The 25,906-nt window shown below is 41.6% G+C and overlaps 1 protein-coding gene across 1 annotated transcript in view; it reads right to left on the reverse strand.

Annotated features, from left to right (window-relative positions):
* FAM117B (family with sequence similarity 117 member B) overlaps positions 1-25,906 on the reverse strand; it is a 578,958-nt gene that overhangs the window by 437,975 nt on the left and 115,077 nt on the right. Inside the window, 1 exon segment of the mRNA XM_053698684.1 lies at positions 11,422-11,514. Coding sequence (XP_053554659.1) covers positions 11,422-11,514 — 93 coding nt within the window.

Consider the following 25,906-nt stretch of genomic DNA (forward strand, 5'->3'; position numbering starts at 1 on the left):
TGATCCGAGCAATCACCCGGGGAAGCAGAGGAAACGGTGGAAACACATAAGCCAGGTTGAACGACCAAGGCACTGCCAAGGCATCTATTAGTTCGGCCTGAGGATCTCTCGACCTGGATCCGTATCTTGGGAGCTTGGCATTCTGTCGAGACGCCATCAGATCCAATTCCGGATTCCCTTATCGGAGAATCAGTGAGGCAAATATCTCTGGATGGAGTTCCCACTCCTCCGGATGAAAAGCCTGTCGGCTTAAATAGTCCGCTTCCCAGTTGTCCACTCCTGGGATGTAGATTGCTGACAGATAACAAGAGTGGGTCTCCGCCCATTGAATTATCTTGGATACCTCTGTCATTGCTAAGGAACTCCTTGTTCCTCCCTGATGATTGATGTAAGCCACAGTCGTGATGTTGTCCGACTGGAATCTGATGAATTTTGCCGAAGCCAACTGAGGCCACGCCTGAAGTGCATTGAATATTGCTCTCAATTCCAGAATATTGATTGGAAGTAGAGACTCCAACTGAGTCCATACACCCTGAGCCTTCAGGGAAATCCAGACTGCACCCCAGCCTAGTAGACTGGCGTCCGTTGTCACTATCACCCAAGAAGGTCTGCGGAAACACGTCCCCTGGGACAGATGATCCAGCGACAACCACCAAAGAAGAGAGTTTCTGGTCTCTCGATCCAGATTTATCGGAGGAGATAAATCTGTATAGTCCCCATTCCACTGTCCGAGCATGCACAGTTGCAGTGGTCTGAGATGAAACCGAGCAAACGGAATGATGTCCATTGCCACCACCATCAATCCAATTACCTCCATACACTGAGCCACTGATGGCCGAGGATTGGACTGAAGGGCTCGACAAGTATTTAAAATTTTTGACTTTCTAACCTCCTCCGAAAAATCTTCATTGCTATAGAATCTATCAGAGTTCCCAAGAAGGGAACCTTTGTCTGTGAAATTAGTGAACTCTTTTCTAGATTCACCTTCCAACCGTGAGTTCTCAGAAAGGACAACACTGTGTCTGTGTGAGACTGTGTTAGATGATAAGTCGACGCCTGAATCAAGATATCGTCCAGATAAGGCGCCACTGCTATGCCCCGCGGCCTGAGAACCGCCAGAAGGGACCCTAGAACCTTTGTGAAGATCCTGGGTGCTGTGGCCAACCCGAAGGGAAGAGTCACGAACTGAAAATGTTTGTCCAGGAAGGCAAACCTTAGGTACTGATGATGATCCTTGTGAATAGGAATATGAAGGTATGCATCCTTCAAGTCCATGGTAGTCATATATTGATCCTCCTGGATCATTGGTAAAATTGTTTGGATAATCTCCATCTTGAACGATGGGACTCTGAAAAACTTGTTTAGACCTTTGAGATCTAAAATGGGTCTGAAAGTTCCCTCTTTTTTTGGGAACCACGAAAAGATTTGAGTAAAACCCCCGCTCAGTCTTGGAACGGGACGAATTACTCCCATAGTACAGAGTTCTTTTACACAACGTAAGAACGCCTCTCTTTTTATCTGGTCTACAGACAATAGTGAAAGAAGAAATCTCCCTCTTGGGAGAAAAACAGAATTTATGCTTACCTGATAAATTTCTTTCTTTTGCAATGTACCGAGTCCACGGATTCATCCTAACTTGTGGGATATTGTCCTTCCTGACAGGAAGTAGCAAAGAGAGCACCACAGCAGAGCTGTCTATATAGCTCCCCCCTTAACTCCACCCCCCAGTCATTCGACCGAAGGCCAAGGAAGAAAAGGAGAAACTATAAGGTGCAGAGGTGACTGAAGTTTACATAAAAAAAATACTGTCTGTCTTGAATAGACAGGGCGGGCCGTGGACTCTGTACATCGCAAAAGAAAGAAATTTATCAGGTAAGCATAAATTCTGTTTTCTTTTGCAAGATGGACCGAGTCCACAGATTCATACTAACTTGTGGGATACCAATACCAAAGCTTTAGGACACGGATGAAGGGAGGGACAAGACAGGAACCTAAACGGAAGGCACCACTGTCTGCAAAACCTTTCTCCCAAAAATAGCCTCCGAAGAAGCAAAAGTATCAAATTTGTAGAATTTGGAAAAGGTATGAAGCGAAGAACAAGTTGCAGCCTTACAAATCTGTTCAACAGAAGCATCATTTTTAAAAGCCCATGTGGAAGCCACCGCTCTAGTGGAGTGAGCTGTAATTCTTTCAGGAGGCTGCTGTCCAGCAGTCTCATAAGCCAAACGGATGATGCTTTTCAGCCAAAAGGAAAGAGAGGTAGCCGTAGCCTTTTGACCTCTACGCTTTCCAGCATAGACAACAGACAAAGAAGAAGATTGGCGAAAATCTTTAGTTGCCTGCAAATAAAACTTCAAGGTTGTTTACCCTTCTTCCAAGCCTGGTTGGGTCTCCAGACGGACTTGGCCTGAGCAAAATTCCCTTCCTGCTTTGTGGAGGAAGAGGAATAAGAGGGTTACCCCTACTCTTAACAGACCTATCCTGAGGTAGAGCATGACCTTTACCTCCAGTAATGTCCGAGATGATTTCCTTCAACTCAGGCCCAAATAGGGTCTTACCCTTGAAAGGAATAGCCAAAAGCTTTGACTTAGATGACATATCAGCAGACCATGATTTTAACCATAACGCTCTACGCGCTAAAATGGTAAATCCTGCATTTTTTAGCCGCCAACTTAGCAATTTGAAAGGCGGCATCTGTGATAGATAGAATTAAGGCTCTCAAGCTAGCTAATTCTTTTAAGATATCCTCTAAGGGGGTCTCAATTTTAAGAGACTCTTCCAAGGCATCAAACCAGAAAGCCGCTGCAGTAGTAACTGGAACAATGCAGGCTGTCGGTTGTAAAAGGAAACCCTGATGAATAAATAATTTCCTTAGAAGACCCTCTAACTTTTTATCCATAGGGTCTTTGAAAGCACAGCTGTCCTCAATAAGAATAGTTGTACGGTTACCCAGGGTAGATATAGCTCCCTCCACCTTAGGGACAGTCTGCCAAGAGTCCCGAATGGTGTCTGATATGGGATACATTTTCTTAAAATTAGGAGGAGGAGAGAACGGTATACCCGGTCTGTCCCACTCCTTCTTAATAATCTCCGAGATTCTCTTAGGAACCGGAAAAACATCAGTGTAAGCTGGTACTTCTAGATACTTGTCCATTTTACACAATTTCTCTGGTGGTACCATAATAGGGTCACAGTCATCCAGAGTCGCCAAGACCTCCCGAAGTAACAGGCGGAGGACTTCTAGCTTAAATTTAAAGGACATGACGTCCGAATCTGTCTGAGGTAACATACTTCCTGGGTCCGAAAGTTCTCCCTCAGACAAAATTTCCCTGACCCCCAACTCAGATCCCTGTGAGGGCACATCGGAAATAGCCAAAAAAGCATCAGAGGATTCAGTATTCACATTAATTCCTGACCTACTGTGTTAACCCTGTAACACTGGTAACTTAGATAATACCTCTGTAAGGGTAGTTGACATAAATGCAGCCATATCCTGCAGAGTAAAAGAATTAGACGCATTTGAGGAACTCAGCGTCACTTGAGTGGGCGTTAACGGTTGTGACACTTGGGGAGCATTAGTCGGCATATCCTGATTCTCTTCAGACTGAGAAGCATCCTTAGGCACACTGTCCTTACATAAAATATGCTTTTTACATTGTAAGGCCCTTTCAGTACAAGAGGTACACAAAATAAGAGGGGGTTCCACAATGGCCTCTAAACACATAGAACAAGGAGTTTCCTCAAGTTCAGACATGTTAAACAGACTAGCAATAGCCACAATAGTCGTAAATCACCTTATTTACTGATTCAAAAAACTTTTTGAAAAAAAACGTACTGCGCCTTTAAGAAATAAAAGCGCAACAATTTTTCTGAACTGCCCTAAAAACGATTTTTATCACTAAACGATTATATAAAACAGTTCAATTTTGCCAAAAATTAATGCACCCTATAAGCAAAGGTTAAATCACCCTTTAAAGAGACATTTTAATTCAAAAAATAGACTTTACCAATGAAAACAGCCGCCTACCTGCCCTCAGGGTACTCAAAATTGACTCGACAATGATCCGGTGACTGGAAAACAACTTTAGGCCCCACCGGAGCTAATGCCTGCTGCCTTCTTAGTGAGAGAAAACTGCGCGTCTGAGCGCGCGAAATAGGCCCCGCCCATCATGGACGTCGCATCAACAGTCTGCCTAACCACATGGGAAGCGGTTTGAAAATAAGCCATGTGGTCCCCTTCACTCACAATCATATTACATTTAACTGCAGCCCTACTGACCCCTTCAATATTAAATATATAAGTGTCAAGCTGCCTCTCCCAGTGTCAAGCCCCAATATAGATATACAAAACCGTAGTATCAATATGTATAAAAAAAACATAATTTATGCTTACCTGATAAATTTATTTCTCTTGTGGTGTATCCAGTCCACGGATCATCCATTACTTGTGGGATATTCTCCTTCCCAACAGGAAGTTGCAAGAGGATCACCCACAGCAGAGCTGCTATATAGCTCCTCCCCTAACTGCCATATCCAGTCATTTGACCGAAACAAGCTGAGAAAGGAGAAACCATAGGGTGCAGTGGTGACTGTAGTTTAAATTAAAATTTAGACCTGCCTTAAAAGGACAGGGCGGGCCGTGGACTGGATACACCACAAGAGAAATAAATTTATCAGGTAAGCATAAATTATGTTTTCTCTTGTAAGGTGTATCCAGTCCACGGATCATCCATTACTTGTGGGATACCAATACCAAAGCTAAAGTACACGGATGAAGGTAGGGACAAGGCAGGCTTAAATGGAAGGAACCACTGCCTGTAGAACCTTTCTCCCAAAAATAGCCTCCGAAGAAGCAAAAGTATCAAATTTGTAAAATTTTGAAAAGGTATGAAGCGAAGACCAAGTCGCCACCTTGCAAATCTGTTCAACAGAAGCCTCATTTTTAAAGGCCCAGGTGAAAGCCACAGCTCTAGTAGAATGAGCTGTAATCCTTTCAGGGGGCTGCTGTCCAGCAGTCTCATAGGCTAAGCGTATTACGCTCCGAAGCCAAAAAGAAAGAGGTTGCCGAAGCTTTTTGACCTCTCCTCTGTCCAGAGTAAACCACAAACAGTGTAGATGTTTGGCGAAAATCTTTAGTAGCTTGTAAGTAAAACTTCAAAGCACGGACCACGTCCAGATTATGTAAAAGACGTTCCCCTTCTTTGAAGAAGGATTAGGACACAATGATGGAACAACAATCTCTTGGTTGATATTCTTATTAGAAACTACCTTAGGTAAAAACCCAGGTTTTGTACGCAGAACTACTTTATCTGAATGGAAAATCAGATAAGGAGAATCACATTGTAAGGCAGATAACTCAGAGACTCTCCGAGCCGAGGAAATAGCCATCAAAAACAGAACTTTCCAAGACAAAAGTTTAATATCAATGGAATGAAGGGGTTCAAACGGAACCCCTTGAAGAACTTTAAGAACCAAGTTTAAGCTCCATGGGGGAGCAACAGGTTTAAACACAGGCTTGATTCTAACCAAAGCCTGACAAAAAGCTTGAACGTCTGGAACTTCAGCCAGACGCTTGTGCAAAAGAATAGACAGAGCAGAAATCTGTCCCTTTAAAGAACTAGCTGATAATCCTTTTTCCAAACCCTCTTGGAGAAAGGACAATATCCTAGGAATCCTAACCTTACTCCATGAGTAATTCTTGGATTCACACCAATAAAGGTATTTACGACATATCTTATGGTAGATTTTCCTGGTGACAGGCTTTCGTGCCTTTATTAGGGTATCAATGATAAAATCAAGCGTTCAATCTTCATGCAGTCAGTCTCAGAGAAATTAGATTCGGATGACTGAAAGGTCTTGTCTCAGAGGCAGGGTCCATGGTGGAAAGGATGACATGTCCACTAGGTCTGCATACCAGGTCCTGCGTGGCCACGCAGGCGCTATCAAGATCACGGATGCTCTCTCCTGTTTGATTTTGGCAATCAGTCGAGGGAGCAGAGGAAACGGTGGAAACACATAAGCCAGGTTGAAGAACCAAGGCGCTGCTAGAGCATCTATCAGTGCCGCTTCTGGGTCCCTGGACCTGGATCCGTAACAAGGAAGTTTGGCGTTCTGGCGAGACGCCATGAGATCCAGTTCTGGTTTGCCCCAACGATGAACCAATTGAGCAAACACCTCCGGATGGAGTTCCCACTCCCCCGGATGAAAAGTCTGACGACTTCGAAAATCCGCCTCCCAGTTCTCTACACCTGGGATATGGATTGCTGATAGGTGGCAAGAGTGAGTCTCTGCCCAGCGAATTATCTTGGAGACTTCCAGCATCGCTAGGGAACTCCTGGTTCCCCCTTGATGGTTGATGTAAGCCACAGTCGTGATGTTGTCCGACTGAAATCTGATGAACCTCAGGGTTGCTAACTGAGGCCAAGCTAGAAGAGCATTGAATATTGCTCTTAACTCCAGAATATTTATTGGGAGGAGTTTCTCCTCCTGAGTCCACGATCCCTGAGCCTTCAGGGAATTCCAGACTGCACCCCAACCTAGGAGGCTGGCATCTGTTGTTACAATTGTCCAATCTGGCCTGCGAAAGGTCATACCTTTGGACAGATGGACCCGAGATAGCCACCAGAGAAGAGAATCTCTGGTCTCTTGATCCAGATTTAGCAGAGGGGACAAATCTGTGTAATCCCCATTCCACTGACTGAGCATGCATAGTTGCAGCGGTCTGAGATGTAGGCGCGCAAATGGCACTATGTCCATCGCCGCTACCATTAAGCCGATCACTTCCATACACTGAGCCACCGAAGGGCGCGGAATAGAATGAAGAACACGGCAAGATTTTAGAAGCTTTGATAACCTGGATTCTGTCAGGTAAATCTTCATTTTTACAGAATCTATCAGAGTCCCTAGGAAGGAGACTCTTGTGAGTGGGGATAGAGAACTCTTTTCCTTGTTCACCTTCCACCCATGTGACCTGAGAAATGCCAGAACTATGTCCGTATGTGACTTGGCAATCTGAAATCTTGACGCCTGTATCAGGATGTCGTCCAGATAAGGGGCCACTGATATACCTCGCGGTCTTAGAACCGCCAGAAGCGATCCCAGAACCTTTGTAAAGATTCTTGGAGCTGTAGCTAACCCGAAGGGAAGAGCCACAAATTGGTAATGCCTGTCCAGAAAGGCAAACCTTAGGAACCGATGATGATCTTTGTGAATCGGTATGTGAAGGTAAGCATCCTTCAAATCCACTGTGGTCATGTATTGACTCTCCTGGATCATAGGTAGGATGGTCCGAATAGTTTCCATTTTGAACGATGGAACTCTGAGGAATTTGTTTAAGATCTTTAGATCCAAAATGGGTCTGAAGGTTCCCTCTTTTTTGGGAACCACAAACAGATTTGAATAAAAACCCTGTCCCTGTTCAGTCTGTGGAACTGGACAGATCACTCCCATAATTAGGAGGTCTTGCACACAGCGTAAGAATGCCTCTTTCTTTATCTGGTTTACAGATAATCTCGAAAGGTGAAATCTCCCTTGAGGGGGGGGAAGCTTTGAAGTCCAGAAGATATCCCTGAGATATGATCTCCAACGCCCAGGGATCCTGAACATCTCTTGCCCACGCCTGGGCGAAGAGAGAAAGTCTGCCCCCTACTAGATCCGTTACCGGATAGGGGGCCGTTCCTTCATGCTGTCTTAGAGGCAGCAGCAGGCTTTCTGGCCTGCTTGCCCTTGTTCCAAGACTGGTTAGGTTTCCAGCCCGGCTTGGATTGAGCAAAAGTTTCCTCTTGTCTTGTAGCAGAGGAAGTTGATGCTGCACCTGCCTTGAAGTTTCGAAAGGCACGAAAATTAGACTGTTTGGCCTTTGATTTGGCCCTGTCCTGAGGAAGGGTATGACCCTTACCTCCAGTAATGTCAGCAATAATTTCCTTCAAACCAGGCCCGAATAGGGTCTGCCCCTTGAAGGGAATGTTAAGTAATTTAGAATTTGAAGTCACGTCAGCTGACCAAGATTTAAGCCATAGCGCCCTACGCGCCTGGATGGCGAATCCAGAATTCTTAGCCGTTAGTTTAGTCAAATGAACAATGGCATCAGAAACAAAAGAATTAGCTAGCTTAAGTGTTCTAAGCTTGTCAAGTATTTCAGTAAATGGAGTAGCTGTCTGAAAGGCCTCTTCCAGAGACTCAAACCAGAACGCCGCAGCAGCAGTGACAGGCGCAATGCATGCAAGGGGCTGCAAGATAAAACCTTGTTGAATAAACATTTTCTTAAGGTAACCTTCTAATTTTTTATCCATTGGATCTGAAAAAGCACAACTGTCCTTGACAGGGATAGTGGTATGCTTTGCTAAAGTAGAAACTGCTCCCTCCACCTTAGGGACCGTCTGCCATAAGTCCCGTGTGGTGGCGTCTATTGGAAACATTTTTCTAAAAATAGGAGGGGGGGAAAACGGCACACCGGGTCTATCCCACTCCTTATTAATAATTTCTGTAAACCTTTTAGGTATTGGAAAAACATCAGTACACACCGGCACTGCATAGTATTTATCCAGTCTACACAATTTCTCTGGCACTGCAATTGTGTCACAGTCATTCAGAGCAGCTAACACCTCCCCAAGCAATACACGGAGGTTCTCAAGCTTAAATTTAAAAGTAGAAATATCTGAATCAGGTTTCCCCGAATCAGAAATGTCACCCACAGACTGAAGCTCTCCTTCCTCAGCTTCTGCATATTGTGACGCAGTATCAGACATGGGCCTTAAAGCATCTGTACTACGTCGAACCCCAGAGCTATCGCGCTTTCCTCTGAATTCAGGCAGTCTGGCTAATACCGCTGACAGGGTATTATCCATGATTGCCGCCATGTCCTGCAAAGTAATCGCAATGGGCGTCTTTGATGTACTTGGCGCCATTTTAGCGGGAGTCCCTTGAGCGGGAGTCAAAGGGTCCGACACGTGGGGAGAGTTAGTCGGCATAACTTCCCCCTCGTCAGAATCCCCTGGTGATAAATTTTTAAAAGATAAAAGCTGATCTTTATTGTTTAAAGTGAAATCAATACATTTAGTACACATTCTCATATGGGGTTCAACCATGGCTTTTAAACATAATGAACAAGGAGTTTCCTCTATGTCAGACATGTTTATACAGACTAGCAATGAGACTAGCAAGCTTGGAAAACACTTTAAATCAAGTTAAACAAGCAATATAAAAAACTGTGCCTTTAAGAGAAACAAATTTTGCTAAAATTTGAAATAACAGTGAAAAAAGGCAGTTAAACTAACGAAATTTTTAAAGTGTATGTAACAAGTTAGCAGAGCATTGCACCCACTTGCAAATGGATGATTAACCCCTTAATACAAAAAACGGATTAACAAAATGAAAAAAACGTTTTTAAACAGTCACAACAACTGCCACAGCTCCACTGTGGCTTTACCTTCCTCACTACACGACTTTTGAAGCCTTTTGAGCCCTTCAGAGATGTCCTATAGCATGCAGGGGACTGCTGAGGGAAGCTGAATGTCTCTGTCTGTAATTTTAACTGCGCAAAAAAGCGCTAAAATAGGCCCCTCCCACTCATATTACAACAGTGGAAAGCCTCAGGAAACTGTTTCTAGGCAAAAATGAAGCCAGCCATGTGGAAAAAACTAGGCCCCAATAAGTTTCATCACCAAAGCATATATAAAAATGATTAAACATGCCAGCAAACGTTTTATATTGCACATTAATCAGAGTATATACCTCTGATAGCAAGCCTGATACTAGTCGCTATTAAATCACTGTATTTAGGCTTAACTTACAATAATCCTGTATCAGCAGCATTTTCTAGCAAATTCCATCCCTAGAAAAACTTAAACTGCACATACCTTATTGCAGGATACCCTGCACACCATTCTCCCTCTGAAGTTACCTCACTCCTCAGACATATGTGAGAACAGCAGTGGATCTTAGTTACTTCTGCTAAGATCATAGAAAAACGCAGGCAGATTCTTCTTCTAAATGCTGCCTGAGATAAAATAGTACAACTCCGGTACTATTTAAAAACAATAAACTTTTGATTGAAGAAAAAACTAACTATATTACACCACTTTCCTCTTACTACCTCCAGCTATGTTGAGAGTTGCAAGAGAATGACTGGATATGGCAGTTAGGGGAGGAGCTATATAGCAGCTCTGCTGTGGGTGATCCTCTTGCAACTTCCTGTTGGGAAGGAGAATATCCCACAAGTAATGGATGATCCGTGGACTGGATACACCTTACAAGAGAAACAGTAATTTCAGTAACACCCTCAGTCATATAGGTCTACTGCATACTCCTTCCCTTACAGGGAAAAATGTCAGCCAGTTCTGATATAACATGTCTCTTCAGAAATAAAAGACTGAACTTACCTCAATGCTGCTTGTAGCATGACACCGTACTGTGGGAACCAGAATGGATCTTAGTAACGTCTGCTAAGATCATCAACCTCAGGGCAGAAAAATTTCTTCATTCCTTAATCCATTTCTCCCTGAGGAAAATAGTACTCACCGGTACCATTTTAAAATAAAAAACTTCTTGATTGAAGAATCTAAAACGAACACCTCACTTTACCTCTTCCTATTACTAACACAGGCAAAGAGAATGACTGGGGGTGGAGGGAAGGGAGGAGCTATATATACAGCTCTTCTGTGGTGCTCTTTGCCACTTCCTGTTAGCAGGAGGATAAATCCCACAAGGATGAAATCCGTGGACTCGTCATATCTTGTAGAAGAAATAACCTGCAAATAAAAAGTTTCTTTACTAGGGGTATGGGAGGCCAATGGAACTAAGTAACCATCTCTGAGGACTTAGGGATCTGTGGGTTTGTGTACTTACCCACCCTCCATTCTCCTCACTGCTCTGCCTCCAGTATGCAGTAAATGCATGTCCTGAACTGTAACTGACAGTATGGGACCTTGCAGGAAGGTACATTAACATTGCCAGACAGGAGGAGGCTAAGGCATTGCCCTGTGACACCAGTGGCTTGTTAGTGACAAAGACTCAATAGAATTATATTGCACTAGCAGTACTCTCCTGAATCCCTCTCTTCTAGGAACTCTCCATTGTGGGACAATAAAAGCTTGATTGAAGATACTTATAACGTTAATTTACTAAACACCTCTATCCTTGCCCTCTCCTTGACGAGGCAAAGAATGAATGGGAGGGAAGGGGAAAAGGGAGAGATACTTAAAGCTTTGGTGTAGGGTGTATTTGCCTCCTCCTGGTGGCGAGGTGATGAAATTCTCAAGAGTAAAGTCTTGTGAACTCTCACAACCATTAGAAAATTAAAAACATGTTACTCTGACAAACTCAGAAGCTTATAAAATCGATTATTAATTTAAAAAAATGTTCTTGTGCACTATAACTTGCAAAAGGCAATTTATTTTGCAATAAACGCAACAAATGACTAACCTCTTTAAGCTGTTCTGTGCTGCCCCACGATGCTGAACGTTTGTGAGAACTTTTCTTCTTTTCAGCATACTCTTCAGCCCAAGCATTATCAGTCTACATTAAAAAGAAAAAATTGATAAAAAGTAACCAAACATACTAAATTAAAAAAACTGTTCAACAAACATTTTCCAATGAAGACAAAAGGGTAGATTTATCATGGTGCGAGCGGACATGATACGAGGTAGCATATCATGTCCACTGCACATCGATAAATGCCAACAGTATACGCTATCTGCATTTATCATTGCATCAGCAGTTCTTGTGAACTGCTGGTGCAATGCCGCCCCCTGCAGATTCTCGGCCAATCGGCCGCTAGCAGGGGGTGTCAATCAACCTGATCATATTCGATTGGGTTGACTTCTGTCCGCGGCCTCAGAGCAGGCGGACAAGTTATGGAGCATCAGTCTTTAGACCGCTGCTTCATAACTTCTGTTTCCGGCAAGCCTGAAGGCTCGCCGGAAACAAGGGCAATCAAGCTCCATAAGAAGCTGGATAAATATGTCCCAAAGAATCTTTATGAAATAGGTAAAACTAGTGCTTTTATTCAGAGTGTAGTGTGTAGCTGTACATGAAAGATATACAACAAAAACTATCGGCTAGATTACGAATTTTGCGTTATGTGGGGTGCGGTACTAACTTGCATGTTATTGTCACCGTTCACCTCCCTACAGCGCTGGTATTACAGGTTTTTATAAACCCGGCGTTAAAAGGCAAGAAGTGAGCGTAGAGCAAAACTGAGCTCCATACCGCACTCCAATACAAGCGCAATACAAAGTCTAACACCTGCAAGAAAGCAGCGTAAAGCTCAGTAACGCAGCCCCATTGATTCCTATGGGGAAACACATTTTATGTTTACACCTAACACCCTAACATGAACCCCAAGTCTAAACACCCCTAATCTTACACTTATTAACCCCTAATCTGCCTCCCCCGACATCGCCGACACCTACATTACATTAGGGTTTATTTTACAGGTAAGTATTTAGTTTTAAATAGGAATTATTTAGGCAATGATAGTAGGTTTTATTTAGATTTATTTTAATTATATTTAAGTTAGGGGGTGTTAGGGTTAGACTTAGGTTTAGGGGTTAATAAATATAGTATAGTGGCGGCAACGTTGGGGGCGGCAGATTATGGGTTAATAAATGTAGGTAGGTGGCGACGATGTTGGGGACAGCAGATTAGGGGTTAATAATATTTAACTAATGTTTGTGAGACGGGGAGTGTGGTGGTTTAGGGGTTAATATGTTTATTATAGTGGTGGCGATGTCGGGAGCAGCAGATTAGGGGTTAATAATTTTATTTAAGTGTTTGTGATGCGGGAGGGCCTCTGTTTAGGGGTTAATAGGTAGTTTATGGGTGTTAGTGTACTTTTTAGCACTTTAGTTATGAGTTTTATGCTACGGCTTTGTAGTGTAAAACTCATAACTACTGACTTCAGAATGCGTTCTGAATCTTGCGGGATAAGCTGTACCACTCAATTTTTGGCCTAAAAAAAAATGCTTGTAATACCGGCGCTATGGAAGACCCATTGAAAATAGACTATACGCAAATTGCGTAAGTTACTTTGCGTTAAGGCCAAAACAATGTGCGGGACAGCTGTACCTACAAGACTGGTAATACACGCGGTAGTAAAAAAGCATTGTTATGAGGCTTAACGTTGCTTTTTTACTCATAACACAAGACTCGTAATCTAGCCGTATGTTTCTACTTTACTGACTGAACTAACAGGATTTGCTGTATTTAAAGAAATTAGGGATGCGCATTCGGATCTTTTGTGAGGATCCAAATTCGGAAGTAAGCAGCGGCTCATGCCCTTTAGATATACTTCCACATTCAGATGCTCACAAAAGATCCTAATGTGCATCCTTAGAAGATAACATAATTTATGTAAGAACTTACCTGATAAATTCATTTCTTTCATATTAGCAAGAGTCCATGAGCTAGTGACGTATGGGATATACATTCCTACCAGGAGGGGCAAAGTTTCCCAAACCTTAAAATGCCTATAAATCCACCCCTCACCACACCCACAATTCAGTTTAACGAATAGCCAAGAAGTGGGGTGATAAGAAAAAAGTGCGAAAGCATATAAAATAAGGAATTGGAATAATTGTGCTTTATACAAAAAAATCATAACCACCACAAAAAAGGGCGGGCCTCATGGACTCTTGCTAATATGAAAGAAATGAATTTATCAGGTAAGTTCTTACATAAATTATGTTTTCTTTCATGTAATTAGCAAGAGTCCATGAGCTAGTGACGTATGGGATAATGACTACCCAAGATGTGGATCTTTCCACGCAAGAGTCACTAGAGAGGGAGGGATAAAATAAAGACAGCCAATTCCTGCTGAAAATAATCCACACCCAAAATAAAGTTTAATGAAAAACATAAACAGAAGATTCAAACTGAAACCGCTGCCTGAAGTACTTTTCTACCAAAAACTGCTTCAGAAGAAGAAAATACATCAAAATGGTAGAATTTAGTAAAAGTATGCAAAGAGGACCAAGTCGCTGCTTTGCAAATCTGATCAACCGAAGCTTCATTCCTAAACGCCCAAGAAGTAGAAACTGACCTAGTAGAATGAGCTGTAATCCTTTGAGGCGGAGTTTTACCCGACTCGACATAGGCATGATGAATTAAAGATTTCAACCAAGATGCCAAAGAAATGGCAGAAGCTTTCTGGCCTTTTCTAGAACCGGAAAAGATAACAAATAGACTAGAAGTCTTTCGGAAAGACTTAGTAGCTTCAACATAATATTTCAAAGCTCTAACAACATCCAAAGAATGCAACGATTTCTCCTTAGAATTCTTAGGATTAGGACATAATGAAGGAACCACAATTTCTCTACTAATGTTGTTGGAATTCACAACCTTAGGTAAAAATTCAAAAGAAGTTCGCAACACCGCCTTATCCTGATGAAAAATCAGAAAAGGAGACTCACAAGAAAGAGCAGATAATTCAGAGACTCTTCTGGCAGAAGAGATCGCCAAAAGGAACAAAACTTTCCAAGAAAGTAATTTAATGATCTGGATGAATCGGAATATGCAGATATGCATCCTGTAAATCTATTGTGGACATATAATGCCCTTGCTGAACAAAAGGCAAGATAGTCCTTACAGTTACCATTTTGAACGTTGGTATCCTTACATAACGATTCAATATTTTTAGATCCAGAACTGGTCTGAAGGAATTCTCCTTCTTTGGTACAATGAAGAGATTTGAATAAAACCCCATCCCCTGTTCCAGAACTGGAACTGGCATAATTACTCCAGCCAACTCTAGATCTGAAACACATTTCAGAAATGCTTGAGCTTTCACTGGATTTACTGGGACACGGGAAAGAAAAAATCTCTTTGCAGGAGGTCTTATCTTGAAACCAATTCTGTACCCTTCTGAAACAATGTTCTGAATCCAAAGATTGTGAACAGAATTGATCCAAATTTCTTTGAAAAAATGTAACCTGCCCCCTACCAGCTGAGCTGGAATGAGGGCCGCACCTTCATGTGGACTTAGAAGCTGGCTTTGCTTTTCTAGAAGGCTTGGATTTATTCCAGACTGGAGATGGTTTCCAAACTGAAACTGCTCCTGAGGATGAAGGATCAGGCTTTTGTTCTTTGTTGAAACGAAAGGAACGAAAACGATTATTAGCCCTGTTTTTACCCTTAGATTTTTTATCCTGTGGTAAAAAAGTTCCTTTCCCACCAGTAACAGTTGAGATAATAGAATCCAACTGAGAACCAAATAATTTGTTACCCTGGAAAGAAATGGAAAGTAGAGTTGATTTAGAAGCCATATCAGCATTCCAAGTTTTAAGCCATAAAGCTCTTCTAGCTAAAATAGCTAGAGAAATAAACCTGACATCAACTCTGATAATATCAAAAATGGCATCACAGATAAAATTATTAGCATGTTGAAGAAGAATAATAATATTATGAGAATCATGATCTGTTACTTGTTGCGCTAAAGTTTCCAACCAAAAAGTTGAAGCTGCAGCAACATCAGCCAATGATATAGCAGGTCTAAGAAGATTACCTGAACACAGATAAGCTTTTCTTAGAAAGGATTCAATTTTCCTATCTAAAGGATCCTTAAACGAAGTACCATCTGACGTAGGAATAGTAGTACGTTTAGCAAGGGTAGAAATAGCCCCATCAACTTTAGGGATTTTGTCCCAAAATTCTAATCTGTCAGACGGCACAGGATATAATTGCTTAAAACGTTTAGGAGTAAATGAATTACCCAAATTATTCCATTCTCTGGAAATTACTTCAGAAATAGCACCAGGAACAGGAAAAACTTCTGGAATAACCACAGGAGATTTAAAGACCTTATCTAAACGTTTAGATTTAGTATCAAGAGGACCAGAATCCTCAATTTCTAAAGCAATTAGTAGTACTTTAAGTAAAGAACGAATAAATTCCATTTTAAATAAATATGAAGATTTATCAGCATCAATCTCTGAGACAGAATCCTCTGAACCAGAAGAGTCATTAGAATCAGAATGATGATGTTCATTTAAAAATTCATGTGTATAAAGAGAAGTTTTAAAAGATTTTTTATGTTTACTAGAAGGAGGAATAACAGACATAGCCTTCTTGATGGATTCAGAAACAAAATCTCTTATGTTATCAGGAACATTCTGAACATTAGATGTTGATGGAACTGCAACAGGTAATGGTATATTACTAAAGGAAATATTATCTGCATTAACAAGTTTGTCATGACAATTAATACAAACAACAGCTGGAGGAATAGCTACCAAAAGTTTACAGCAGATACACTTAGCTTTGGTAGTTCCAGCACCAGACAGCGATTTTCCTGAAGTATCTTCTGACTCAGATGCAACGTGAGACATCTTGCAATATGTAAGAGAAAAAACAGCATATAAAGCAAAATTGATCAAATTCCTTAAATGCCGGTTTAGGAATGGGAAAAAATGCCAGTGAACAAGCTTCTAGCAACCAGAAGCAATAAATAATGAGACTTAAATAATGTGGAGACAAAAGCGACGCCCATATTTTTTTAGCGCCAAATAAGACGCCCACATTATTTGGCGCCTAAATGCTTTTGGCGCCAAAAATGACGCCACGTCCGGAACGCCGACATTTTTTTGCGCAAAAGAACGTCAAAAATGACGCAACTTCGGGCGACACGTATGACGCCGGAAACAGAAAAGATTTTTTGCGCCAAAAAAGTCCGCGCCAAGAATGACGCAATAAAATGAAGCATTTTCAGCCCACAGGGAAAAAAGTAAAATCTTTAAGGTAAGAAAAATATTTGATTCAAATGCATTATCCCAAATATGAAACTGACTGTCTGAAAATAAGGAATGTTGAACATCCTGAGTCAAGGCAAATAAATGTTTGAATACATATATTTAGAACTTTATTAAAAAAGTGCCCAACCATAGCTTAGAGTGTCACAGAAAATAAGACTTACTTACCCCAGGACACTCATCTACATGTTTGTAGAAAGCCAAACCAGTACTGAAACGAAAATCAGCAGAGGTAATGGTATATTTATAAGAGTATATCGTCGATCTGAAAAGGGAGGTAAGAGATGAATCTCTACGACCGATAACAGAGAACCTATGAAATAGACCCCGTAGAAGGAGATCATTGAATTCAAACAGGCAATACTCTCCTCACATCCCTCTGACATTCACTGCACGCTGAGAGGAAAACCGGGCTCCAACCTGCTGCGGAGCGCATATCAACGTAGAATCTAGCACAAACTTACTTCACCACCTCCATAGGAGGCAAAGTTTGTAAAACTGAATTGTAGGAGTGGTGAGGCGTGTATTTATAGGCATTTTAAGGTTTGGGAAACTTTGCCCCTCCTGGTAGGAATGTATATCCCATACGTCACTAGCTCATGGACTCTTGCTAATTACATGAAAGAAATTAGTTTTTTGCTCACAGTACTATTTCATTAGATTACCCAAGTAGCTATTGTGTCTCCAAGAACCAAATATAGGTGTAGCAAACAGGGTTTCTTAGTGAAAAGTAAAGGGTCACTAATAATTTGCATATATACCTAGAAACATACATGCACACACACGCACACACACAAGGTGGAAATTGCTGGAGATAACTGAATGGACAGGTACATTTTTAAGTATAGGAAGTTATATTAAACTCTAAACATTTTTTATTGTAGATATGAAAAGTACTATTTAAACCAGTCTTTTTTTTTTTTTTTTTAAAGGGAAAGTTGATTTTTTTATTATTTTATTATTATTATTATATTATTTATTTACTGGTCCATGGGATAGAAGCTCTGTAATAAGCTAAACTCCCATAAATCTCTTCATAGACAATGAATTGGGGTCTGATAAACACAAACTCACCAACATGGAGATAAATCACACCCAATCGCCCAGAGATGCAATGGAAATGGGGTGACAGGTTATCCCACTTAAAGCCAGCTGCTTGCTACCAACAAAATTAACTACTCTGAATTAATTTATCCATTCCCTCTTAGTTCACCAAAAGCTTTAATCTCTGCTTGCAATTAGTAGAAGCAGAGCAGCAGCCACATGGGAGCAACATTAACTAATCATGTAAATGTAATCATTTCCCCTTGGTTATTTCACTAGAAGCTATGCACTTGCAGAATTAATGTCATCCTGAACAAATATGGTGGCAGATTTTCTCATACAACAACATTTCGGTACTCATCTTAGAAACCCTGCCACCATATTTGTAAAGGCAAATTTATATACTTACCTTACACCGTGAATTTTGTTTGCAGGGGAGGACACACATCAGGTGGTATCCTGGCCCCATCTGACTTCCCTAGTAGTAACATCACTACCAATTATTACTCAGAGCTAGGTACATAAAAATAAATATCAATACAAAAATAAATTGAAAAATGCAAGGAAAGATTTTCAAATTGTTAAATAGAATCATTATTTTGACAACCAAACCTTGCAGAGTGTGTTAAGTAGGTACAGCATGGCTCGGTTAACCCACCCATGTCTCTTGGAGGAAAAAAAGTGCAGGCCAGGGAGCAACACCTCTTCCTTTTGCTCTTCTACCTATGTCAACCAGGCTCTTACGTTTGCATCCATCTCTCTATTCCATTTGTGAAAAGTAAACGAACCTTGAGGAATTCTGAAGAAAAATAAATTATTCTTTCCACCTTAGAATCTTAGGCATTTTAACAAAGCCAGTGTCTTTACTCCTTTGAAGAAAAGGATCAGGACAAAAGGAGTGGAACTACATGTATTGATGCAAAAGAAACTAGCAAAATACTTTAGGTATTAAAAAAAAACCAGACTGATTACAGCACCACTTTATCTTCATGAAACATCGAATAAGGGCCTTTTTTAGAGAAAGCTTGACGTACCAAAATTTTTCTAGCTGAACTAGTGCCAGCAGGAATACAGTTAAATCTAAAAGCAACACTTCTCTCAATGGTAAGAGCAGCAGAAGAGTTAAGCATGAGGAACAAATGGTAGAAGGATGAGCAAGATTTCCACCTGGAAAGTATATTTTCATCTATACATGGAAAAACAAAATAAGCAGTCAATACACCCATTAAGTTCTAGAGATAGTAGATATAATGCACCAGTAATTAGGCCTTGCATAAAAGCATAAATAAAATAAAACACAGAAACTTTGTCTTCCAGCTTCTATAAAGAAAAGGGTTTCCATACACAACTATTAATCAGTGCTTGATTATCCTGGTCTTTTGAGCACCAGTGATATATAAAAAGAATATAGTCCAGCACCGGCTGTAACCCCAAGACAGAGGGTACTCCTTAGAGTCACTGCCCCACTCCCCAATAATAGTGTACAAAGAAGAAAAAACAGAATTTATGCTTACCTGATAAATTACTTTCTCCAACGGTGTGTCCGGTCCACGGCGTCATCCATAACTTGTGGGAATATTCTCTTCCCCAACAGGAAATGGCAAAGAGCACAGCAAAAGCTGTCCATATAGTCCCTCCCAGGCTCCGCCTCCCCAGTCATTCGACCGACGGTTAGGAGAAAAAAAGGAGAAACTATAGGGTGCCGTGGTGACTGTAGTGTATAGAGAAAGAAATTTTTCAAACCTGATTAAAAAACCAGGGCGGGCCGTGGACCGGACACACCGTTGGAGAAAGTAATTTATCAGGTAAGCATAAATTCTGTTTTCTCCAACATTGGTGTGTCCGGTCCTCGGCGTCATCCATAACTTGTGGGAACCAATACCAAAGCTTTAGGACACGGATGAAGGGAGGGAGCAAATCAGGTTACCTAAACAGAAGGCACCACGGCTTGCAAAACCTTTCTCCCAAAAATAGCCTTCGAAAAAGCAAAAGTATCAAATTTGTAGAATTTGGCAAAAGTGTGCAGAGAAGACCAAGTCGCTGCCTTACATATCTGATCAACAGAAGCCTCGTTCTTAAAGGCCCATGTGGAAGCCACAGCCCTAGTAGAGTGGGCTGTGATTCGTTCAGGAGGCTGCCGTCCGGCAGTCTCATAAGCCAATCGGATGATGCTTTTCAGCCAGAAAGAAAGAGAGGTAGCAGTAGCTTTTTGTCCTCTCCTCTTACCAGAATAAACGACAAACAAAGAAGAAGTTTGTCTGAAATCCTTTGTTGCTTCTAAATAGAACTTTAAAGCACGGACTACATCTAAATTGTGTAACGAACGTTCCTTCTTTGAAACTGGATTCGGACACAAAGAAGGAACAACTATTTCCTGGTTAATATTCTTGTTGGAAACAACTTTTGGAAGAAAACCAGGCTTGGTACGCAAAACAACCTTATCTGAATGGAACACCAGATAGGGCGGAGTACACTGCAGAGCAGATAATTCAGAAACTCTTCTAGCAGAAGAAATAGCAACCAAAAACAAAACTTTCCAAGATAGTAACTTGATATCTATGGAATGTAAGGGTTCAAACGGAACCCCTTGAAGAACTGAAAGAACTAAATTTAGACTCCAGGGAGGAGTCAAGGGTCTGTAAACAGGCTTGATCCTGACCAAAGTCTGTACAAAAGCTTGTACATCTGGCACAGCTGCCAGTCTTTGTGTAACAAGACAGAGCAGAAATCTGTCCTTTTAGAGAACTCGATGACAATCCCTTATCCAAACCTCCTTGGAGAAAGGAGAGGATCCTGGGAATTTTAATCTTACTCCAGGAGAATCCTTTGGATTCACACCAACAGATATATCTTTTCCATATTTTATGGTAAATCTTTCTAGTCACAGGTTTTCTGGCTTGGACCAGAGTATCTATCACTGAATCTGAAAACCCGCGCTTGGATAAAATCAAGCGTTCAATTTCCAAGCAGTCAGCTGGAGAGAAACTAGATTTGGATGTTCGAATGGACCTTGTACTAGAAGATCCTGTCTCAAAGGTAGCTTCCATGGTGGAGCCGATGACATATTCACCAGGTCTGCATACCAAGTCCTGCGTGGCCACGCAGGGGCTATCAGAATCACCGAGGCCTTCTCCTGTTTGATCCTGGCTACAAGCCTGGGAAGGAGAGGGAACGGTGGAAACGCATAAGCTAGGTTGAACGACCAAGGCGCCACTAATGCATCCACCAGAGTCGCCTTGGGATCTCTGGATCTGGACCCGTAGCAAGGAACCTTGAAGTTCTGACGAGACGCCATCAGATCCATGTCTGGAATGCCCCATAATTGAGTCAACTGAGCAAACACCTCCAGGTGAAGTTCCCACTCCCCCGGATGGAAAGTCTGACGACTCAGATAATCCGCCTCCCAGTTGTCTACTCCTGGGATGTGGATTGCAGATAGGTGGCAGGAGTGATCCTCCGCCCATTTGATGATTTTGGACACCTCTCTCATCGCCAAGTTACTCCTTGTTCCCCCCTGATGGTTGATGTAAGCAACAGTCATGTTGTCTGACTGGAATCTTATGAATCCGGCCTTCGCTAGTTGAGGCCAAGCCCGGAGAGCATTGAATATCGCTCTCAGTTCCAGAATGTTTATCGGGAGAAGAGACTCTTCCCGAGACCATAGACCCTGAGCTTTCAGGGAATCCCAGACCGCGCCCCAGCCTAATAGACTGGCGTCTGTCGTCACAATGACCCACTCTGGTCTGCGGAAACTCATTCCCTGGGACAGGTGATCCTGGGTCAACCACCAACGGAGTGAGTATCTAGTCATCTGGTCTACTTGAATCATTGGAGACAAGTCTGTATAGTCCCCATTCCACTGCTTAAGCATGCACAGTTGTAATGGTCTTAGATGAATTCGAGCAAAAGGAACTATGTCCATTGCTGCAACCATCAACCCTACTACTTCCATGCACTGAGCTATGGAAGGCTGCAGAATAGAGTGAAGAACTTGACAAGCGTTTAGAAGCTTTGACTTTCTGACTTCTGTCAGGAAGATCTTCATGTCTAAAGAATCTATTATTGTTCCCAAGAAGGGAACTCTTGTCGACGGAGACAGGGAACTCTTTTCTACGTTCACCTTCCACCCGTGAGATCTGAGAAAGGCTAGAACAATGTCTGTATGAGCCTTTGCTTTGGAAAGAGACGACGCTTGGATTAGAATGTCGTCCAGATAAGGTGCCACTGCAATACCCCTTGGTCTTAAAACCGCTAGAAGGGACCCTAGCACCTTTGTGAAAATCCTTGGAGCAGTGGCTAGCCCGAATGGGAGAGCCACGAACTGGTAATGCTTGTCCAGAAAGGCGAACCTTAGGAACTGATGATGATCTTTGTGGATAGGAATATGTAGATACGCATCCTTTAAATCCACGGTAGTCATAAATTGACCCTCCTGGATTGTAGGTAAAATTGTTCGAATGGTTTCCATTTTGAACGATGGAACTCTGAGAAAATTGTTTAGAATTTTTAAATCCAGAATTGGTCTGAAAGTTCCCTCTTTTTTGGGAACTACAAACAGATTTGAGTAGAACCCCTGACCTTGTTCCACAGTTGGAACTGGGTGTATCACTCCCATCTTTAACAGGTCTTCTACACAATGTAAGAATGCCTGTCTCTTTATTTGGTTTGAAGATAAGTGAGACATGTGGAACCTTCCCCTTGGGGGTAGGTCCTTGAATTCCAGAAGATAACCCTGAGAGACTATTTCTAGTGTCCAGGGATCCTGAACATCTCTTGCCCAGGCCTGAGCGAAGAGAGAGAGTCTGCCCCCTACTAGATCCGGTCCCGGATCGGGGGCTACCCCTTCATGCTGTTTTGGTAGCAGCAGCAGGCTTCTTGGCCTGTTTACCTTTGTTCCAGCCTTGCATTGGTTTCCAAGCTGGTTTAGTCTGGGAAGCGTTACCCTCTTGTCTAGAGGCTGCCGAGTTGGAAGCCGGTCCGTTCCTGAAATTGCGAAAGGAACGAAAATTGGACTTATTCTTAGCCTTGAAAGGTTTATCTTGTGGGAGGGCATGGCCCTTTCCCCCAGTGATGTCTGAAATAATCTCTTTCAATTCTGGCCCGAAAAATATAATTTATGTAAGAACTTACCTGATAAATTCATTTCTTTCATATTAGCAAGAGTCCATGAGCTAGTGACGTATGGGATATACATTCCTACCAGGAGGGGCAAAGTTTCCCAAACCTCAAAATGCCTATAAATACACCCCTCACCACACCCACAAATCAGTTTAACAAATAGCCAAGAAGTGGGGTGATAAGAAAAAAGTGTGAAGCATAAATATAAGGAATTGGAATAATTGTGCTTTATACAAAAAAATCATAACCACCACAAAAAAGGGTGGGCCTCATGGACTCTTGCTAATATGAAAGAAATGAATTTATCTGGTAAGTTCTTACATAAATTATGTTTTCTTTCATGTAATTAGCAAGAGTCCATGAGCTAGTGACGTATGGGATAATGACTACCCAAGATGTGGATCTTCCACGCAAGAGTCACTAGAGAGGGAGGGATAAAATAAAGACAGCCAATTCCGCTGAAAATAATCCACACCCAAAAATAAAGTTTAAATCTTATAAAGAAAAAAACTGAAAATATAAGCAGAAGATTCAAACTGAAACAGCTGCCTGAAGTACTTTTCTACCAAAAACAGCTTCAGAAGAAGAAAACACATCAAAATGGTAGAATTTAGTAAAAGTATGCAAAGAAGACCAAGTTGCTGCTTTGCAAATCTGATCAACCGAAGCTTCATTCCTAAACGCTCAGGAAGTAGAAACTGACCTAGTAGAATGAGCTGTAATCCTTTGAGGCGGAGTTTTACCCGACTCAACATAAGCATGATGAATTAAAGATTTCAACCAAGATGCCAAAGAAATGGCAGAGGCCTTCTGACCTTTCCTAGAACCGGAAAAGATAACAAATAGACTAGAAGTCTTTCGGAAATTCTTAGTAGCTTCAACATAATATTTCAAAGCTCTAACTACATCCAAAGAATGCAATGATTTCTCCTTAGAATTCTTAGGATTAGGACATAATGAAGGAACCACAATTTCTCTACTAATGTTGTTAGAATTCACAACCTTAGGTAAAAATTCAAAAGAAGTTCGCAACACCGCCTTATCCTGATGAAAAATCAGAAAAGGAGACTCACAAGAAAGAGCAGATAATTCAGAAACTCTTCTGGCAGAAGAGATGGCCAAAAGTAACAAAACTTTCCAAGAAAGTAATTTAATGTCCAATGAATGCATAGGTTCAAACGGAGGAGCTTGAAGAGCCCCCAGAACCAAATTCAAACTCCAAGGAGGAGAAATTGACTTAATGACAGGTTTTATACGAACCAAAGCTTGTACAAAACAATGAATATCAGGAAGATTAGCAATCTTTCTGTGAAAAAGAACAGAAAGAGCAGAGATGTGTCCTTTCAAGGAACTTGCAGACAAACCTTTATCCAAACCATCCTGAAGAAACTGTAAAATTCTCGGAATTCTAAAAGAATGCCAGGAAAAATGATGAGAAAGACACCAAGAAATATAAGTCTTCCAGACTCTATAATATATCTCCCTAGATACGCTTAGCAAGAGTAGAGACAGCCCCAAACTGATTTGTGGGTGTGGTGAGGGGTGTATTTATAGGCATTTTGAGGTTTGGGAAACTTTGCCCCTCCTGGTAGGAATGTATATCCCATACGTCACTAGCTCATGGACTCTTGCTAATTACATGAAAGAAAGGGTCTTACCTTTGAAAGGAATATTAAAGGGCCACTGTAAGTAAATATTTTCTATGCCTGTTACTAACTAACTACCCCAAATACGCTTTTTATCAATAGCATTTCATTAACATATCTCTACCGTATATCAGAAATCTTGTCTGCAAATTTAATTGTTTTCCAAACCCACTCCGTGGGTATCCTTTGCTCTGTACCAATCCGTTTAGAATACCTAGGTTTCAAAATGGCGCTCTAAACACAAAGTTATTGGTTTAAGTATTTTGAACACTCAGTGCTGAAAATAGTGGGCAGGATAACGTGACATCATCGGTGACTAAAAGATATAACTTTTAGAACGTTATGAAACTTCGTTTTGGAGAAAATATAGGTCAGTAGGTTTTAATTAATGTTTATTAAATTTAATTCGTTAGTTGTTTAGCTTAAAAATTATAACAGAAAGTAATCCTTTAAGCAATTTTGTCTTGGAAGATACATCTGCCGACCAAGACTTTAGCCAGAGCGCTCTGCGCGCCACAATTGCAAACCCTGAATTTTTCGCCGCTAACCTCGCTAACTGCAAAGCGGCGTCTAAAATAAAGGAATTAGCTAACTTAAGTGCGTGAATTCTGTCCATGACTTCCTCATACGGAGTCTCCCCACTGAACGACTTTTCCAGTTCCTCGAACCAGAACCACGCCGCTGTAGTGACAGGAATAATGCACGAAATAGGTTGAAGGAGGTAACCTTGCTGTACAAAAATCTTTTTAAGCAAACCCTCCAATTTTTTATCCATAGGATCTTTGAAAGCACAATTGTCCTCAATAGGAATGGTCGTGCGTTTGGCTAGTGTAGAAACCGCCCCCTCGACCTTAGGGACTGTTTGCCATAAGTCCTTCCTGGGGTCGACCATAGGGAACAATTTCTTAAATATAGGAGGAGGGACAAAAGGTATGCCTGGCTTCTCCCACTCCTTATTCACTATGTCCGCCACCCGTTTAGGTATCGGAAAAGCATCAGGGTGCACCGGGACCTCAAGGAACTTGTCCATCTTGCACAATTTTTCTGGGATGACCAGATTGTCACAATCATCCAGAGTAGATAGCACCTCCTTAAGTAATGCGCAGAGATGCTCTAATTTAAATTTAAATGTCACAACATCAGGTTCTGCCTGCTGAGAAATTCTTCCTGTATCAGAAATTTCCCCATCTGACAAACCCTCCCTCACTGCCACTTCAGATTGGTGTGAGGGTATGACAGAAAAATTATCATCAGCGCCCTCCTGCTCTACAGTGTTTAAAACAGAGCAATCGCGCTTTCTCTGAAATGCTGGCATTTTGGATAAAATATTTGCTATGGAGTTATCCATTACTGCCG

The sequence above is a fragment of the Bombina bombina genome, chromosome 1 (assembly GCF_027579735.1).
Source record: "Bombina bombina isolate aBomBom1 chromosome 1, aBomBom1.pri, whole genome shotgun sequence".
Lineage (NCBI taxonomy): Eukaryota > Metazoa > Chordata > Amphibia > Anura > Bombinatoridae > Bombina > Bombina bombina.